This window comes from Pinus tabuliformis, chromosome 3_2 (assembly GCF_031772625.1).
Source record: "Pinus tabuliformis cultivar Carrire ecotype Pingquan chromosome 3_2, CPIR1, whole genome shotgun sequence".
Classification (NCBI taxonomy): Eukaryota; Viridiplantae; Streptophyta; class Pinopsida; order Pinales; family Pinaceae; genus Pinus; species Pinus tabuliformis.
In genome coordinates, this window is record NC_142302.1 from 124445562 (window position 1) to 124459918 (window position 14357).

At 41.8% G+C, this 14357-nt stretch overlaps 1 protein-coding gene across 2 annotated transcripts in view; it reads right to left on the reverse strand.

The window, feature by feature from the left end:
* The window catches only part of CYP59 (cyclophilin 59), a 305441-nt gene that overhangs the window by 61337 nt on the left and 229747 nt on the right, over positions 1-14357 (reverse strand). For both annotated transcript variants that reach the window (XM_089415907.1, XM_089415908.1), the window contains exon 11: positions 14157-14197. In XM_089415907.1, coding sequence (XP_089272033.1) covers positions 14157-14197 — 41 coding nt within the window. The remainder of the gene's footprint in view (positions 1-14156; positions 14198-14357) is intronic.

The following is a 14357-nucleotide window of genomic DNA, read 5'->3' on the forward strand; positions in this document are numbered from 1 at the left end:
TGAGATACGCTGTCGGAAATGTGAAGCTGCATGATTATTTGAATGCTGACTGGGCAAGCAGTGTGAAGGATCGCAACAGGACTTCTGATTGCTGGTGCTCTTTGGATTCTCCTTCAATATCATGGATGAGCAGGAAGCAAAAGTCGGTTGCTATAAGCACCGCAGAAACCAAATACAAGCTGCCTGGTTGTGGAAGCTCTTCAGCAAGTTGTTTGTACACATGACGGATACCACCATGATCCTCTGTGTCAACCAGGGGGGATTTGATTGTTGAGGAATCCCGTATTCTATTATTGCTCCAACAGAGAGGCATCAAAACTACCTTATCTGGGATATGGTACGTCAATGAGCGAGGAGGCTCCATCACATTGAGACTGATGTACAAGTCACAGACATTTTGTCAAAGCCTCGGGGAAAGGTCAAATTTGTGACTTTCTCGAACGACTTGGAGTCGTTAAGAGACCCTCTTATGAGGGTCCTGCATGATGCATGCATTGAGCTCTCGGAGCTTCGGGGGGCTTGGGGTACTTCTTGGAGCAACAAGCGACCATAAGGCGACTCACCCTCCCCTAATGGTGCGATGTGTATAGGGTGAATGGCTCAGCCTTCCCCTGTGATACCCGTTGGTGACATAGGAACAGGACGAGTGGTTCTCCTGTTGAGGCATCCTGCCCATACAGTCTGGGACTTATGGGAAGTACCTCTCATCTGGCCAATGAGCAGGGAAATGGGGTTAGGGACCATAGTAGTACTATCGATGGACGAATCGTTGTATCTGTCGTACTCCCTATGCTAGGATGACCTCCATTGATCTTGGATCAATGAAACTGATCTGGGATCAGTATGAGTGGTTTGAGACACTCTCTTGTGATATTGATCTGGGATCAATAAAACTGACTTCGCGTCAGTAAGAGTGATATGACTCACTCTCTTGGAACTAATCTGGGATCAGTAAGAGTGGTATGACACACTCTCTCCATATGGAACTGACTTCGGGTCAGTAGAGAATAGTATGAGACATTCTCGATCAATTCTTCTTTTTCATGGTTCAGCAAAGCAGAGCTCAGCAGGGCAGAGCACAGCAGAGTAGATCAGAGCAGAGCAATGCACAGTAGAGCAGAGCAGAGATAGTACAGTCGAACAGGTGGATCAGTGGATGGAGTTCTTCCTAGTTGAGAGGGAGTGTTAAAATTGGCAATTAGGGACAAACTCCATGTGGGTCATCTTATTTATGGCAACCGATATTTTTATTGGATCCCTCTCATCGAGAGGTATAGGATTGATCTAAAGATCATCCAATTTCGATAAGTATTCATGGAGTTATGAATTTATTTATTTTATAAGACAATTCGACAAGGTTGGCCAGCAACCAAACAAACCCCACATGTGCTCAACGTTTTAGTATAAAAGGAGATGACTTGGGAGTCATTTCTCATACACACTTCTATCTTGATTTCTCTCCACTTGTCTTGGGTTTTTAGTGGAAGAGAAATCTAGGAGTGGAAGCCCTAGATGTTGGAGGATTAAGGCTTCCCTAGCCGCAGTTAAGAAGAAGAGTGTTGCCCTAATCTAGAGGAGACATTCAAGTGAGAAGCCCTAACGCTACAAGGAGGACAACCCTATTATCTACACAGTCTAGAAGAAGAAATATGTTGCCTAAGCACTAACGCTATCAAGAAGAAGCCCTGGCCTATATGATGGCCTCTACATAGCCAAGAAAGAGGCTGTCCTAGACAACGTGAAGAGCTGTGTGGACAGCGGAGCCTTAGCCACAGCATGAAGGGCCAAAGGGACAGCATGGAGGCTGCCCTAGACAGCATGAAGGGTTGTGGTGACAACGTGGTGAGAAAGAGCAGTTTTGAGGGTAAGTTAAGAGATGTTCCTAGTGCGTATTGTTGGGAAAATTAGGCCGAGGAACAACAAGTGTGGAGGTCGAGGAGCAGCGTGGCAGTTCTAGAAGAGAATTCGAGTTGTTGTAGGTGCAACGGATCTGTTTTAAGGCTTCACAAGTATTGTTTAAGGGTTGGATTGAAGGGTTGTAAGGCCGCAAAGCCTAAGGACAGATTGGCGTTGTTTTAGGGCAATGTGGTGAAGGTTTGGAGGGAGGCTGAAAGCTACAGCAACTGTTGTGTGAGGTCATAGCCAACAACTAGATAAAGGCTTGTTGGGTGATGCCCTAACCAGTGATGTAGTGCAGCGTCATGGACAACAGTATGGCAAGGCTATTAGACAGCAACAAAGGTATGCTAAGGCAAAGAGCATGAACATCATGGAAGCAAACATGGAATGGCCATGTCACTAACAGTGGGACAGCACTATGCTAAATAGGACAGCTGGCTACAATGTGCTGCTAATTAGTGCAGCAAAGTAAATGGGACAGCAAGGTGACTAGTGCAGCAAAGATGCATGGGACAGCAGGCTACATAGCGCTGCAAAGATGCATGGGACAGCAAGCAAACTTGGAATGAACAGTGGGACAGTTGTATGCCTCATAGGAGAGCAATGACTAGCATGGTACAACAATGGACAGCAGTGCAACATCAGGTGCAGCAATATGAAGTGTACAGCATGGTCATGAGGTCCAGCATTGTGATGATGGGTGTAGCATTATGCAACACAGTGAGGTGTAGCATGATCACTAGATGCAGCACAATGATAAGTGGAGGAGACACCTTGGATAATTAGTTGAAGCAGCATGTCTTCAACTAATCTCATGTATCATCTTCTTAATAATGATCTATGCTCTTATCTAGGTAAGTCAAAGTGTTGACTTTTGTTGTAAATGTACTCTGTGTGTGAGTGTGTGTGTGTGTGTGTGTGTGTGTGTGTTGAACTATTAAAAAACATATAAGAAGAATTGATCAAGGGTTTCCTCACATTGGGGTTTGTCCCTGGCTAGTGCCACATCTTGTGTCCTCTTGTCTTGGTTTGTCTTCTGCGATTTATGTTTATGTTCTATCTGCAGTTTACTTCAATGCTAATGTGATTGCTAATCTCGAAAAGAGATTGAGCTAACTGTGAAAATTGAAGTAAATTGCTCTAAGCATAGAACATACCTAAAATTAACAATGTCTAGATTCCGAAGTTGGAAGGGTGGTGTTGATTATAGAGCTTTGGTTTTGGATACACACCTGAATCTTTGGGTTGGTGGTTAGCAAGTAAGCCCGATGGTACCTAGAGAGGCTAAAAGCTTGAGTCCATCTTAGTCCCACCAGGATAGATTGTCCGCGTCAGGATTCTAGTCTGTGGCATTGCAGTGCCTAAATTGTTGAGAGACTAATGGATAGATTGCCCTAGTCAAGAATCTAGTCCATGGCATTGCGGTGCCTAAAAGTTCTTCATGATTCATATAGTTGAGATCTTCCTTGTACTTGTATATGATGAATACCTCCCTAGTTAAGAGGGAGTGTTGGAAACTATAACTAGGTTCGGTCTTCATTTAATGTATTTGAGTCATCTTGTAATGTACTTGTCAAAAGAATAAAGAAAAGAATTTTTATTACTATTATTGTGACTTAATAAAGCATGGGTTTCATGCTTGGGTCACCATGTTTTAGGTCAAAGTCCCCATTGAGGATTTCTAGGATTTATTCCAAGTCAATAGAGTCATTGTACTTTTAAAGAGACCCTTCTTGGGCTTTTGAATCATGTAAAAAGGTTAAGTATTGAGTCAAATGTAATTTATGTATCCTCCACATCAAGTCGGCCTAGAAGAGATCAAGTCGACCAAATGACACCAATGCCACCTCCCATGAAGCTTGTAAATAGAAGCAAGTTGAATTCATTTGGAGCACAACAACTTAAGCAAGTTTAATATCTCGAAGGAGCTGGGAAGTGCGAAGTGCAAAGCCGGAAAGCTAAAGGAAGTGCGAGTTGGGTGGACTCTAACGAGAAGAAAAAACCCGAAATTTTGGTGCCTCTCTCTGTTTCATGCCCTAGACTGGGAGATCAAAGTCTTCCAAGTTTTGCTAATGCCGAAGGCTACCTGATGCCAGAAGCTACTACATAGTCGAAGTTGCTAGAAGAGAGGTCGAATATCTAGGAGGCTGACTTGGTATGGAGGGAAGGTTTGGTCTTTGTCTAGGGTGAAGAGTCTCAAAGAATACTATTGAAATGAAGAGAATTTTGATTGGGTTTTCCCCTCGAGGGGGGTCTTGCCCTGGCATAGTGCCTACATCTGGTGTCCATCATTTTACGTGCTTTCGCTTTGGTAGTTGCTTGATGAACTAAAAGAAAGCCAATATAAAGAATTGTAATAACAAATCAAGAACATCACAAGTAATTATCAAGAATAAGAAAATCTTTATGCCCTTCTGATTTTCTAACACTATGCCCGCCAATCCAGCGTAATGCTCATCAATGAAAGGGTAGCTGACCTCCTAGACAATGCATCAGCTACCACGTTGTGCTTCCCTTTGACATACTCAATGTCAAAGTCGTATCCCTGGAGCTTGCTCACCCACTTTTGTTGCATCTCCTACAATTGCTTCTGCTCCAAGAAGAATCTGAAATTGTTGTGGTATGTTTTTACCGTGAACCTGTTTCCCACCAAATATTCCCTAAACTTGGCTAACACATGCATGATGGCTAGCATCTCCTTATCGTAAATGGAGTACAATCTCTCGTGGGGCAGTAGCTTCTGGCTCTCAAAAATTGCATCAAAACTGCTCCTACACCCTCCCCTGATGCATCACACTCAAGCACAAAGGGTTGTGAGAAATCAGGGAGTGCCAACACCAGGCAGCTGCTCATGACCTATTTAAGGCGCTCAAAAGCCTCCTGCGCCCCATCTGTCCACTCGAACGCCCCCTTCTTCATCAAATCAATGAGAGGAGCTGCCAACTACGAGAAGCCCTTCAAGAACTTCCGATTATAGATGCAAATGCCCAAAAAACCCCTCAACTCCGTCACATTCCAGGGCTCTGGCCAATCCCAGATGGCCCTGAAATTTCCTCCTGAACTCTCACGCCATCCTCTCCAATAATGTTCCCTAGATAGAGCATCTCCATCAAACTGAGCTCAAGCTTAGACAGCTTAGCGTAGAACTCTTGCTCCTCCAAAATAAGCAATACTATCTCTACATGTTGCAAGTGCTCCTCCCAGGTTTGCCTGTAGATCAGTATGTCATCGAAGAACACCAACACTTACTTCCGCAACTACCCATGAAAGGCGTGGTTCATGCAAGAATGGAAGGTGGCTGGTGCGAAGGTTAGCCCGAAACCAAGAACTTGAAGTGCCCATAGTGGCACCTGAAAGTTGTCTTAGGGGCATCCTAGTCCCTCACCTTGATCTGGTGGTACCCTGAGCGAAAGTCAATCTTAGAGAAGAACTTAGCCCCCTCAGATCATCCATCATCTCATCTATGCATGGGATGGGGTAACGATTCTTCATGGTCTTTTTGTTGAGGACCTGGTAATCTATGCACATGCGCAAGGACCCATCCTTCTTCTTCACTAGGACAACCGATGAAGCAAAAGGGCTGGAGCTAGGCCTGATGTGCCCAAGTGCCAACAACTCATGGCTGGCCCTCTCAATCTCATTCTTGTATGCCTTGGGATGTCTGTAAGGTGTAGTGATCATGGCCTGTACACCCTACTCCAACTTGTTGAAGAATCCAGGGCAAAGTAGTGTAGTGTGATTCTTCGTTGCTTGATAACAATTTGTGGAGTATTTTTACCCACCCTTATTAGCTTGTTCTTCTTCTTATTATTATTTGTACTTATGTGTGTACTTCATCAAACTGCTACCAAAAACATAAGAACAAGAACACAAGATGTTGGCTCTCTGCCAGGGCCAAAACCTCTCTTCTCTTGAGAGGAAAACGGTTACGTGAATTTCTCTTATTGAAGCTTCTAGTGATTAATGCCAAACACTATACCCCTAACAAGAGTATCCTCCAAGCACAAGTCAAGTCCTTTCCTCTTTCTTCACCTTGTTTCCAGGCACTTCTTCCAACACTTTGTTCCCTAGCACTTCGTTTCCCGACACTTCTTCCAGTAGTTCGTTCTTCTTTCAATTGATGGTAAGTTTTGTTATGCTTGCTCTAGAAGACATGCCTTTGATGAGACCCTTCCCTTATGATGATCCCTTCATTCTCTTAACCAACCAATGAACTTTTATTACTGTGATGGGAGGGCTATTATGACAGCAGTGGTAGCCTCCTTTTCTCGCACGTGTGACTGTAATGGGCCTTGGAATAGCCCTCTTATCCATGCTTTTCTTCCTTGGTCCTTCACTTGAGTGGGAGGCCTTTTAGGCCTATATTTCTAGACCAAACAAGGTAAGTGTTGGTGTTGATATGGTGTTGTTGTTATGACCACAGGCAGCCTTCCTTATCCTCGCACGTGTGGCTGTTGATGCTCTAGAAATGGTCTCCTTATCTTCGATTGTATATCCTTTCTTCCTTGTTTCCCTTGGAGACTCTTTTTCTTTGTTTTTCCTAGCCTTTTACCTTCGCAGATTTCAGAGAGAAGTGTGTTATACTTTCAGGGAGTGGACAACCTCTATATATAGAGGTTTGTCCCTCCTTTAGGCTGACTTGAAATCCAACTTACTATTTGTAGGCCGACTTGCCTTTTATAATTTGGATCGCTTCTTTTTGATGGTGTAGCATGCTTGAAGGAGCTTCTTGATGGTGCCTTAGCATAGGAGGAGACTTGACTTTGCTTGGAGGTTTTCTCTTTGACTTTAATACATATTTATACAAGATGTAACATGCCCTTAAGGTCTTCAACCTTTCCTTTTGACTATTTGACTCACCTATAGCACTTTAACTAGTGCTAGACCTATTTCAATGAGAAAGAAACTCACTGACATATATTATAAAAATAATATTTCTTTTCTTATATAAGTACAAATAACAAAAGTACATTTATGAAGATTGAACCTAGTTACATTTCCTTCAACACAACTCAATAGTATGCTCAAAACCCCGATCAGGAGGTTTCCCGGGTGGTAGGTCTCCAAACACCACCGGGTACCTGTCCAAAATAGCCTATATGTTTGGGTGTGGTGGCTTGGGCTAACTGCTAGCCTCATCCTCAACTCCATAGCCCACTCAATATCAACATGCCTCAAATCAGCCTCCATCCTATGGGTCAAAACAGTTTGTGGAGCATAAGAGTGCATACCCCTAAATAAAACCGATTTTCCATCTGGCCCTATGAACTCCATCTCCTGCTTCCTCCAATCTGTAGTGACTCATCCAAGTGAATAGATCCATTGGACACCCATCACCACGTTGGTGTCCGGCACATCTACCACAAAAAAAGGGTTTGTCACTGAATAATTCCCCATGGCAATTGTCAAGGCAAGAACATAGCGAGTGCACTACATGGTTCTATCTCCCAACACAAGAACCGAAAATCCCTCAAACTCCTCAATTGTGATGCCCCTCCTTTGAACCATTTGTGCATCGATGAAGTTGTGGGTAGCCCCACTGTCAACCAAAACTGAAACATGATGCCCCGCACCGTGCCCCCCATCCTCAAGGTCAAAAACTTGGGTACCCCTCGCAAAGATGTAAGGACCGCTCCTGCCGGTGCAAAAGGAGCTCCCCCTGGTGGTGGTGGTAGTGATGGTCCCCTCTCCACATGTGTTGTGCTTTCATCTCCGCCCACTTCCAACTCTACCTTGTCCTCAAGGTCATTGTCGGAAAAGACCTCAATGTAATGGGCCTTTCCTGTTGCACATCTATGGCCTGGTGCCCATGGTTCCTGATAGGTGAAACACAACTTCCTCCTCCGGAAGTCCCTCCTGGTCTCCTCATCCAGCTGCCCTCGGTGGTGGAGCCCTCGTGTCTCTTCCCCTTTGTTGGAATCCATGTCTAGGTGGTAATGGCGCTCTAGCACTAGGTAGGGCATCCTGCAACTCTCGAGCCCTCCCCACTGCATCCTGCAAGGTAGTGGGCATGTTGGGCCTCACCAATCCCTTTAGTGGCTCTGCTAGCCCCTCTACAAACATGAATACCCTCCTGGCCTTTGATCAATCAAGTACCATCACTGACAACGTCAAAAACTCTGAAATGTAGGCCTCAACACTTCCCATCTGTTTGAGCCTTATCAACTCCCCAAAATGCTCCTCCAGGTCTCTCCTCTCGAAACGCTCCAACACCCTCCTAGTGAACTCCTCATAGGTTGCCACTTCGACATGCCCCATCGTGGTTAGCCCATGGAACCACCAATTATGGGCTTCTCCCTCTAAATGCAAAGTGGCAATTTTAATTGCATGTCCTTTCGTCATCTAATTGAGCTAGAAATAGACATCCAGCTTCTCCACCCACGCTTTTGTTGAGCTCTTAGATGACCCATCGAAATTTGGGAGGAACAATGTCCCCATGGTGCATTGTATATCAGTGCCCTGAGTGTAGCTTCTTCCACCTTGTCCCTTCCCCTGTTATTACCTTTTAGCTGACAAAAGTCCTTGAAGGTAATGGCCTCTCTAAAGTCAGGCCCATATGGTTGATACTCTATAAAATAGTCCCCCATGGGCATCTCCTCTTGCCCTTGTGGCCCTCCAGCGTCAGATGCTATAAATGTAAGAATGGTGGACCTAGGTGGTGTGTTGGGAATGAAGGGTGCGTGGGGCCATGACCCCCTTGGTGATGCAAAGTACCGGAGTCCTCACCAAATTGGAATTCCTCTTGAATCCCTTTGCCCCAATTGTTGCTACAATTTCGTTGCCTTAGCTCCTCAATACCTTTGAACAAATCCTGGACGGCCTTGAGTAGAGTTTGGGCAAACTCCCTCTGTCTTCCACATTATCTCCCATGTTTGGCCTTTCAACCTCTGGTTCAATAACCTCTAGATCAAGGGTGATTTTGTAGTTTCCTCTCTCTGCTTTTGTACCTCTGCCTCCTATAAGTTACGTTTTGTTGGTCTTCTGGTGTCATAGACTGATGTTGCTCCCCACAGGCTGAGCCAAGACTATGAGCTTTGGTACCACTGTAATATCCCTAAGAAAAATTTACAATAATAAACAAAGCATGCATAGACATAAACACAGAAAAATTGCTCAAACATCAAAACACCAAATAAAGCAAAAAATTGTGTTGAGCCATTTTATTGTTAAAGCATGAAGTTACAATGGGTACTTGGAAAGTATGCACCTGGGCTTGCCCAAGGCAAGCTAGATAAGCCCAAGTGATGAATGTGAAATTCCCCCAAGCGTACTGGTTGGTCTTCCTTGGTTCTGCGCTGAAATGCCCAGAAAATGAGCAGAAGGCTTTGTAGAATAGTTGTTAGGGCCTCCTCCGATGCTCAAAAAATTCCAGGAAATTAACCTCGTGCTCTCCACCAAATACTCAGAATAACCCATGAAGGAATTTGTCAATGGTTGACCTTGGAATTTCGGCCCAATTTTCCCTCAATGGCACTGCTACTAGGTAATCCGACCCACCTGTCAACGTTGCTGCAAAAAGCCCCCAAAATGGTTGCAATCACCAACAAAACACTTCCCCGAACTCTGCCTCAAGTTTCAGCCCCAAACTCCCTTCTCTCCTCATTCCCCAAGTGTGACTCCTCCAAGAACTGCGTAATGCTTGTGTTGGTGTTGTTAGAACCTCCCTCAAACTCGCACTCTTTGCTTCTAGATCAAACTAGAATGGATGAGACTCCCTCCTTGGGCTAGCACTCAAAGTCCACTAAAGCAAGGGTTGAGATTTCTGCTCGGAAACACTCGTGTTAAACAGCAGTTGCAGGCTTGGCTTCAGCTCAAGCGTGCTAGTCTAAGACAATTCTCAAATATTCATGAATGACCAAAATGAGTGCCTCTTTCTCTTTTTGTCAAAGAGCCTCCAAAATGCCCATGTGGGCCTAGCTCGACTTTCCCCCACCAAACTCACTCCAATGAGTGTGTTTCCCTTGTGGGACACATTTCTCTATGGGTGGCCCCCACGTACCACTAGTGGCCTGATTTTCCTCCTCCATTCTCTAATGTTTGGCTCTCACTTCAATCAAAAAATCATGTGGGGCCTCTAAACCCACATTTCCTAAGTGCAAGTGCGTATTTATCCAAAACAGGGCAACATTGATATTTCCACTTAGCAATGTTGCTAAGTGGGAATATCACATTTTCCTCTTGTCTATAGCATGAAGAACATGCGTACAAATACATTAAGGGCTCAAATATATATTATGAAGACCGACCATAGTTACAAACTTCTGCATGTTTGGAGGACATACACACATGAATCTAGGTTGTTTGAACACTTCTCTAGACGACCCACCTTCTTTTGAGAGTTTTTGGAGTTGGTTTGATCAAATGCACATGGACCAATATTCTATTCATATTTATTGAGGCTTCCCACCATAAAGAGCTTGTTATAACAACCAAAGGACCATTGTTGCACTCATATCCAGAAATCCATTGTTTCATAAATCAGTCATGGAATTGGACAAAGTACCCTACCTAATATTGCTCTCTTGGGCAGCATATTTGCACCCCTAGGTGGATTGATCCCTTGGTCTAAGGAGTACCTTACCTCATATGGTTACATCTGGCATTTGTTTGGCATCTTGAGGTTGTTGACTCCCTTGTCTAGTGGAGTACTCCCTCAATCATTGCATCCTGGCACACTTATGAAGGCATGAGTACCGTTTGCACATTTATTAATGGTACACGCAATTGGAGATGTATTTCAATATTTTCGTAGTCAAAGCCTCCTTTTGCACACATTTCAAGGGCACACTATTCTTAAGGCGGCTTGAGAGGACATGTTGGCTATAGCAACACACTGATCAAGGCTAATGTAAATTCCTTGAGGGTTCCCAAGCTCCTCTTTCTATATTTACCATTATTTTTAGAATCTCGAGGAGGAAATACTATCTGATGAATGATCACTTGACATAGTCTTAATACATTTTTTACTAGCCGTGGTTTGGAAGGTGAACCTCTTGGAGAGCACTCCAATGAGAATGAAGACAAATGGCATAGCAAACTATTACACTTGGTCACAGAAGCAAAACTCAAGAGGATGTAGTACCTGAATGGTTAACATGTGGCATCAAGACATTCCAAACATCTCCCATACATATTTTATTATTTGGTAAGGAGAGCCCTCTTAGAAGAGATTTACTATTCATGCGATTTGATAATTGTTCCAGGAGATAAGTCACCACTAAATGATCTTTTATTGTAAGGAGGATAAGCTAAAACTCTATATAAATACTAGCTTTCTCCATTATTTGGCATGGTTGGATTTGTGGATATCCCCTCTATGAGCTTCATTGAATATCTTATGAAGGCAATGAAAAGTTACGCGTTCTTATATATGTGGGGTTCTTGTGTCTTCATTCTTCATCCATCTTGCTATATTTTTATTTCTGGAAACTCGTCTAAATTATGCTGCAAAGGGCTTTAATTCAAAAGCAGAATCTATCATCTAAAAAAAAGCCTTGTTTGAGATGTTTCCTAACTTTTTCCTTTGCCAATTTTCGTTATTCAACCAATTAATTTGCCACTATCATTTCAAAATTCAATATAAGCTTTGTTACACGGGAATCGTTCTCAAGAGATGGGAAACTCGTTTCAGTGGTTCTTGTGTTCCCGAGAGCTTTGGAACTGTATGGGAACGTTCCCTTTTCAGTGGGAGCTGCAATGGGAGCTGGGGAAAGTTCCGGGAGCTTTGAACACTGTTTTTTTTTGGAGTTCCAGCGTTCCCTGAGGTTGGGGAACTATGTCACACAGTTCGGGTTCGAATTCGAGTTCAGCAGCGATTAAGTTCGATTCGAATTCGATGAGGTTCGTATGAGGTTCGACATTAAATTCGACTATACATATTTTTCAACATATATATACATATATATGACACAAAATAATAAAAAATCAAAATCAATCAATAAAGCTATATGAGTAAGAATTCTTAATACTTATTAGTAAACATACATGAATAGATTAATCATAATAGCATCTAATTATCAATGACATTAGTTAAATCAAAATGTAAATATACACCATTGTAGTTTGCAAATACAAAAAGGAATGGCATAATTTTCAATCTCTGAAATTTAAAAGAAAAGAATATGTATAATGCCAAATACTTATAGCTCTAAAAAAATCACATAATTAAAATATAATCAGAATTTAAACATACAAATTACAATAGAACTATAGTGCAAAATCATGGAGAAATCACAAGCCACAAATCATGACCACAATTCATTTCACGCTCCAAGCGGTGGGGACAAGCAGCATCTAGAAATTGAATTTAGGAAATTGTATAGAATACAACACTGAGCACAATAGAGCGAGTACACTCAGACTGAAGTTGGCTTGTGAAAATATATCGACAACCATGGTAAATAAAGCCAAACAAGTGGCTAGCGCGGGAAACTAATTGGTGGGAAGCAAAACAAGAGAAAACCATGTGTTGCCCATGGTTCTTCTCATAAACCTTAAAACAACTAATAAAAACCGCCCTAACTTTAACCTCGAACCCCAAAAAAAAAAAAAAAATTATAAAATTTGGCTTCAGGTTCGTCTTTAGGTTCGCCTTCAAGTTCAAATTTGTTGAGGTTCAAATTCATTTAGGTTCGAATTTGAGGTTCAACTATCAGGTTCGCTGACCCTGAACGATTTTGAATTTTTTTTTGGGTTCGCCAAATTTCAAACCTCAGGGTTCAAATTCAGCGAACCCTGTGACATAGTTGGGGAATACAAAGCCTATAGAGAAATATGTTGAACTGCCCACAAAACGTGAGCTTGTGTTGAAACCTTAGCAGGAAGAAAGGCCAAAGACATCCTTAACACCGATATCCTTAATTGAGAAACTAGAGCAATCTCTTGATGGGTTGAGGAAGCATGTGGCACCTAGATGTAAGGGCGATATCTGGGTGTCATGCTGATGAGTATTTATTTTGTTATGTAAGGGCGATATCTGGGATGTCATGCTGACGAGTATTTATTTTGTTGTTTATGTGTATATATCGCAGAAGATTGTGTGTGCATATTGTATGAGGCATTCAATGCTTAAACATTAGAGTTGTTTTACTTTTTCTCTTAAGAATAACTAGAGAAATATATATGTAAAACTGTTCCTTTGTTTTTTTAAGCCAGATTGTTTCAAAGCTGGTGATGTATCAGAGAACTGATAATGAACTCGACATTTTAATATTTTATGTATATAAAAGGGAGAGACTCAAGGAGAGAGACACCCAGAGAATATATTTATATATAAGAGAGATTATATATTTATTATTTATATATTTAAATTGATTTTAATATTTGAATATTTTGATTCAATATTAATTTTGATTATTATATAAATTATATAATTAAAAAAATATTTTTTATTATTATATTTTTACTTTTTTTATTATATAGTATTACCGCTCCCAATTAGCCGTTTCCTGTAAATTTTGGGGAAACCTCTAGCCATTCCCGACACCCTACCCAAGTTCCCAACGTTCCCACATTCCAAAAACTTGTGCAACATAGAATATAAGATAACGAATATTTTGTTTCTAACAAGACCACCCCTTTTTAGCCATGTATATGTGTATTATAGAGCACCTTTTTAACAGTCTGATAAGTTTCTGCAATATGAAATAGCATTTATAAGGGAATTCTAGTGTTGTAATAGCACTATCTCATCCCTTTCATACATCTTTTTCAAACCCTCTTAATGCCTTTGGTGTCTTGGACTCCATTTTCACTAATTGGATAGGCACTAGTCATTGTCTGCCATCCCATTCATTCTCTAGAGCGTATCATACACTTGAATTAGGGACACCCCATTGTGCCAGAGGAAAGCTAGCCTAAAGTGAGAGAGGGTGTTGTTGTCGTGACAAAGAAAAATCTCTCTTAGTTCTTCTAATGTTGAAATTGTGTTTTAGAGAGTTATCACTTAGGGTGAGAGTTTTGGAGGTAACAAAACCTATTGTTAACATGCTACCTAATAATATTGTGCTTAAAAACTTATTCGAGTGCCATGCCATTCACCATACACAAAGGCCTAATAGCATCAAATATCCCATGTTATATGTTTCTCTAGAAATTTTGGCTGACAACAACATGGTAGGAAACTTGTAATTAGCTACATTTTTAGCCTTGAAATTCATGAAATTAATCAAAACAAGATCCTCAGAAAAATTTGAACAATAATAACAAGTTCTAAACTTGAAAGGCTAACAGGTTAGAACTCAAAACATTGAACATACCTTGAAATATGCCGCTTCACATGCTTCTTGAGTCTCAAATTCTACAAGAGATAGAAAGAAACAAAAAACTGAGCAAGCATTCACCCATTTCATGGTATGTATTTAGTAAAAATATCCAAGCAAGTGAAATATAAAAAATATCATTAGTTCTTGTGTAATCCATAGTTTTACTTGTACAATTGCATGTGACATAAACACTAC